Source organism: Fomitopsis serialis (genome assembly GCF_022376445.1).
Source record: "Fomitopsis serialis strain Sig1Antser10 chromosome Unknown B0H18scaffold_96, whole genome shotgun sequence".
In the NCBI taxonomy this organism is placed as follows: domain Eukaryota; kingdom Fungi; phylum Basidiomycota; class Agaricomycetes; order Polyporales; family Fomitopsidaceae; genus Fomitopsis; species Fomitopsis serialis.
The window spans coordinates 44,361-50,433 of record NW_025955056.1 but is presented as its reverse complement, the minus strand read 5'-3'; the positions used below and the strand labels follow the sequence as shown (position 1 = coordinate 50,433).

General features: G+C 57.2%; 1 protein-coding gene across 1 annotated transcript; it reads left to right on the top strand.

Moving 5' to 3' along the window:
• Positions 1-727: 727 nt before the first annotated feature.
• B0H18DRAFT_853686 (uncharacterized protein) lies at positions 728-4,248 on the top strand (the record flags this gene model as incomplete). The annotated part of the gene is made up of 13 exons (XM_048039627.1): positions 728-873; positions 921-1,073; positions 1,124-1,505; positions 1,558-1,675; positions 1,732-1,785; positions 1,838-2,018; positions 2,077-2,172; positions 2,227-2,310; positions 2,388-2,592; positions 2,654-2,798; positions 2,864-3,047; positions 3,156-3,624; positions 4,129-4,248. Coding segments are annotated over 13 exons (2,337 nt in total), but the record flags the coding sequence as incomplete, so codon positions are not given.
• Positions 4,249-6,073: the final 1,825 nt, after the last annotated feature.

Sequence of the window (6,073 nt, the reverse complement as noted above, 5' to 3'; positions counted from 1 at the left end):
TGTAGGTTGTACGTTATTGTGGGAGATACGTGGGCGTCCTCGAAGTCGTGTTGACCTGAGACGTCGACCACAGCCACCGAAGCATGGCCCAGTAATGACCGGATGCTGCACCGCGATGGGGACGGACAGCGAGTCGGAGAACCAGGATATCAGGGCTGCGTCTAACAGGGTTCTGGGTACAGGTGTGGGCGGTTGGTATTAGAGATCCGGTTTCAGTGTCGGTATGTCCAGACCCAGCTTGTGTGAGATGTTCAGTAGCTGGGGCAGGACTCACGCACCTGCGGACTCGAGTCTAATAATTGGCAAACAAGACTCCCAACCGTAACCACGCGGGTCTGGACCACTACAGGAAATATCGTATTTTGCTGCGCCATGATGCCAGATGGGTCGAAAGACGGATCTTCCTCATCGAGACGGTGTCTTCGGGATGACATGGTGGACCGTGGACGCGCCTCGCGTGCCTCGCCACAACCGCGTTGCGGACGCATGTAGCTTACGTAAGCTGCTGTAACACCCGCGATCGCCGCATTCGCTCAGAAGCCAGAGCTCATAACTATGCCTCGTGGTCGACCTCACCATCTTTTCTTTCCTCAAGCCCCGAGCTCCGAGCTCTTCTTATATCTCGGACGGCGCGAACCTTGCGCGTCCTACCCACCATTATCTCCAATCTACTCTTCACCGTGAAAGTACCGACTGTGTGCGCACTACCTACTAACGATAACCAGCAATGAAGCCCACCTCGGGCACCCGCAAGCCCTACACCGGGCAGTCGCGGAGTCTCGTCCTTGCAGTGGACATTGGGACAACATTCAGCGGCGTGTCTTACGCCATTCTCGAGCCGGGCGAGGTGCCCAAGATCCATGGAGTTACACGGTTCGTGCATCGCAGGGCCTGATAAAGAGATACTTAAGCCCTTGCAGATTTCCGGGGCAAGAACATGTTGCAGGAAACTCGAAAGTCCCCACAATCATGTATTATGACAGTCATGGGCGGATGATGGCGGCAGGCGCAGAAGCAGAGAGCGCGTCGACGGTCGCGCAAGCGGAAGACGAGGGCTGGGTGAAGGCCGAGCTGTGAGTTCTCTACCGTGGCTACTATCGCACGTCACTGAACCTTGTGCAAGCTTCAAACTACGTCTCCGCCCCAAGAACATGAAACTCAAAATGAACGGCATGCGCTTCGCGCCGCTTCCCTCGGGGAAGACGGCCGTCGACGTCTTTGCTGATTTCCTGGCCTATCTATTCAACTGCACGCGGTCATTCATCGTTGACACGCATGCGAACGGCCCTGCGCTCTGGCATGCAGTCGAGCAGAACATCGAGTTTGTCCTCAGTCACCCGAACGGCTGGGAAGGCGCGCAGCAGACGAAGATGCGCCGTGCTGCTGTGTATGGAGGTTTGATACCCGACACAGATGAGGGAAAGGCACGAATACGCTTTGTGACGGAAGGCGAGGCAAGTCTGCACGCATGTGTACTGAATGGTCTTGCTGCGGATGTCCTGCAGGTAAGACAGCTGCCTTCTGCGCCAGGCTTCAACCTGACTTACGTTACTATAGAACCCATCAGGGCACGGGTTCATCGTTGCAGATGCTGGTGGTGGTACACTGGATATCAGCTCGTACGCCATCAGGGGAACGTCACCTCTCGTCATCGAAGAGATTGCTCCGCCGGACTGTATGCGCGTCATTTGCTCCCGTGTGTGCTGGCATTGATTGCTGTCCTTCACACAGGCGTCTTTGCTGGCTCTGTCTTCGTCAGCAGACGAGCACGAGCTTTCTTTGAGGGTATGTGAATGCTCTTTGCACATCGGCGAAGACTAATGTATCCATCTCCCAGAGAAACTGAAAAGTTCGAAGTACGGCACTCCCGACTCACTCGATCACATCACCAAACGCTTCGACGAGACCACTAAACGGCTGTTCCGTGATCGCAAGGAGCTGCAGTTTGTCCCATTTGGCTCACCACTTGACAAGGATCCGACCGTTGGTATCCGAGGTGGGCAACTGAAGCTTACTGGGTGAGTGTGCTTGAAGGGCGTCGAGGACACAACTTGCTCATGTAGTTCTCTCCACTAGCGCTGAGGTAGCCGCACTGTTCGAGCCGTCAGTCGAGGCCGCAGTACAATCAATCAAGGCGCAGATTGACGCGTCAGGCGGAGCTGTCAAGGTAAGGTGTAAGTAGCTCCCTGCGGTGATCGATTGACTAATACAAGAATGCTCTTGTAGTCGGTATGGCTCGTTGGAGGTTTCGCAGCAAGTCCTTGGCTTTTCAGTCAGCTACAGGAGCGTCTTGCTCCCTACCATGTCACCGTCAGTCGACCAGACAGCCAAACGTAAGAAGAGATCACGTCTGTGTGGGCATCGTGAAGTGCTAATCCTTGATTCAGGTCGAAGGCGGTCGCAGATGGTGCCATTGGTTTCTACTGCGACCATCACGTCTCAGCGCGCATGTCCAAGTTCATGTACGGTGTTGAGTACCTACGAGAATTCGATCCAAAAGATGAAGAACATGCCGCAAGGAAGCATCGCTTGTTCGAGTTGCCTTCGGGCCCGAAGTTGTTGCCAGACGCATTTGACTGCATCTTGAACAGAGTGGGTGCTCGAAGTACTCCCCCTGCCTTTCGATTGTACTAAGGTGTTGTGTGTCCACTAGGGCGTGCGTGTGAAAGAGTCGACAGTATTCAGTAGAAAGTACTGCACGGAGGTCACGAACCTGTCAACGTTGTCCGTCTTTGAAGTCGAGATTTGGTGTTATAGAGGCGGAGGGTCAGTGCCCAAGTGGATCCTCAGAAATGCCGGTTAGTACCCTCACCTGTGCCGACCAGCACATGCTTATTGACTGTTACTGACATCTAATGCATAGACAACTTCTCGACTCTGTGTTACGTACGTGCGGACCTGTCCCCTCTGGCAGGGAGCGCACAATCGAAACAGGGCAGGAATGGGAAGACCTACTGGACCATCGTGTTCAATATCGAAATCCACTTTGGGCTGACGGAGTTCAGGGCCCGCATCAAGTGGTTGGACAATGTAAGTCGAGCCAACTCGTTCGCTTGAAATCGACGCTCACGTCCGTCGCGAATAATAGGGAAAGACCAGATAGTACGTATGAGACAGCCGCATTAACGACACACGGATTGATGTCTTCTTTTCAGCGGCCCTGCGTCAATCGTGTACAACGAGAGCGGTCATCGTGCGGAAGAAGACGAGCCCGACGAGTCTCCAGAAGACAATGTTACGATCCTCTCCACTCAGTCGGACAGGTCACGACAGCCCTCGCGAGTACCCTCGAGGGAGCCCTCCCAAGCTGCCCCGAGTTCACGCGTCAGCTATGCACCGCGCTCGCCAAGCGTAGAGACAACTCGCCCGGAGCTCTCGCGGTCTTCGACTACGCGTAGCGCAATGCGGTCCGAGACACGTACGCCCGTCGACAAGGGCAAGCAGCGAGAAATCATACCGGAGACGCCGCGCCCTGCGACCCTTGACCGGTCTGTGAACGTGTCTGGTCGTTCGGCGGACTCAGGGAGGAGTGGCCAGTTGGCGGAGGCACTCAGCTCGGTTTGGGGCTCAGCGTCGAAGTATCAGTCTCCTGCAGTTTCCAGAGTAGAGTCGTCGAGGTCGACAGTACCGACGATGACAAGGGAGGAGCTCAGCCCGATCACGCCTCGAGAAGCCTCCAAGGTTGCGACACCATGGGAGGTCGTGTCTAAGCCGACGACCCCGAAGGAGGCATCGAAGGCGGCAACACCAAGGGAGGCTACCGCGCCCCCGACTCCCAGGGAGGTCTCTCGGATCCCCAGTCTCAAGGAGGCTACGGCTCCTCCGATCCCTAAGGAGCTGACCGCCCCGTCGACGCCTAAGGAGCCCTCCAAAGCGCCAACGCCGAGGGAGTCCAAGCTTCCAACACCGAGGGAAGTCTCGAAAGCCCCGACGCCGAAGGAAGTCTCGAAAGCCCCGACGCCCGAGGTCTCGAAAGCTCCAACACCCAAGGAGGTCTCGAAGGCCCCGACACCCAAGGAGACGTCGAAAGCTCCGACGCCCAAGGAGCAGTCTGTCGCGCCCACACCGAAGACAGTTTCCAAGGCACCTACGCCGAAGGCGGTTTCCAAGGCCCCTACGCCCAAGGAGACGTCGAAGGCACCCACCCCCAAGGCGACCACCCCTAAGGCATCGAAGGCGCCGACACCTCAGTCAACGTCGAAGGTGGCGACGCCCAGGGCTGACCCAGAGCCGTTGCCTGCAGAGCCCGCCAGCTCACTCGTCGACGCCGTCTCCTCCCTGTGGCCTCCCGCGCACGACGATACGGTCGTCCCTCCGCCACCAGTATGGGATATGCCGCCCACGATGCCTGATGGCACTCCGTCTGTGGCTGCCACGGAGAAGAAGGACGCACCCAAGACCGGGGCATCGACGCCGTTCACTGGCTGGTTCCCTGAGAACGAGACGAGCGCCACGAAGGAGCCCGAGTCGGCGGGTTTCTCGGACTTGGTGGGCTCCCCTGGTCATCCGAAACCAGGCGGGTTTTCTAGCTTCCTCAGTGGCGGTAGTTGGGGTGCCAAACCGTCGAGCAACGCTGGAGGCTTTGGCGGGTTCGGTGGCATTGGAAGTACCTTGTGGGGCAGTGGTGCTGATCCTGCGAAAGAGCAAGAAGAGAAGAGGAGACAGGAGGAAGAGCGGAAGGCACAGGAGGAGGCTGCCAAACAAGCCGCAGAGGTTGCTGCCGCCGCCCAGAAAGCCGAGGAGGAGGCTGCACAGAGGAGGGCCGAGGAGGAAGCTGCACAGAGGGCCGAGGAGGAAGCTGCACAGAGGGCCGAGGAGGAAGCTGCACAGAGGGCCGAGGAGGCTCGGCGGAAGACAGAGGAAGAAGAAGCGGCTCGGAAGGCAGAGGACGAAGCCAAGGCCAAAGCAGACGAGGAAGAGGCTGCGCGGAAGAAAGCGGTGGAAGAGGAGGCTGCGAGGAAGCAAGCTGAGGAGGCAGAATCGGAGGCTGCCAGACAGAAGGCGGATGAAGAGGAGGCCGCTAGGAAGGCCGAGGAGGAGAAAGCGGCGGCGGAAACTGCAGGGGCCTCGAAGAATGCTGAGGAGGATGCTGAGGCTACGAAGAAAGCAGAAGATGACGCTGAAGCTACGAGGAAAGCGGAAGAGGAGGCAAAGAGGAAAGAGGAAGAGGAGGAAGAGGCGAAGAAGAAAGCTGATGAGGACGAGTGGGCCATCCCTGCCAAGAAGGGAAAGAAAAAGAAAGGCAAGAAAGGTGCCAAGGACGAGGACGAGGCCCCTCCTACTGCTGCGTCCACAGCCGCTCCGACAGCTGCTGCCACTCCTGAGGCCGTTTCGCGTACGACATCCGCTGCCGCGCCTCCGGACCCCAAGAACGCGAAGAAGGCCGCGAAGAACAAGAAGAACAAGAAGAAGGGCAAGAACGCCGGCGGTGACGATGACGATGATAATAATGAAACGACACCAGCCCCTCCTGCCGCTGACGGTGGTTGGGGCAACTCGAACGCCTGGGGCGGCGGCGACGATGACGGTGGAGGCTGGGAACAAACATAGAGGATCATTCACGCTTAACGAATCCTATGGAGAACGTCCTTCCAGCATACTGGTTTCTTGGGCAGGCCCGTTGACGATGCACTGATCTGAATTCTTGTAGCGCAAGCTTGGTTTGTAGCCTGACAGTATCTTACGCTATCATGTACCACTGTATACCATCTACCGTCTGCTTGTTCTACTATACGTCTTAATCTACATGGAGGTTATACAAGGGTGATGCGATACATGACGGTGACCGATACGCTTGTCGACGCTGTGAGATGGCTGATGATATCGTGCAGACAGTACGCACGACTGCACGTTCAGTCCGCGATCGTGCCAGGCATTCAAGGCTACTTATGAGGATCGAGAACTGCATCTCGGGACAGTCCTAAGTGGTCGTCGCATCCTGGAGTCCGGGCCCCATGTGCGATGCACAAGTCGTCTATAATGCGAGTCTCAGGCCTAGGGTAGATCAGGATATGAACGTGAGCCTCACCGCATAGGTTGCAGCTAGACGTGGATACACTTCGACTCCCGCTGC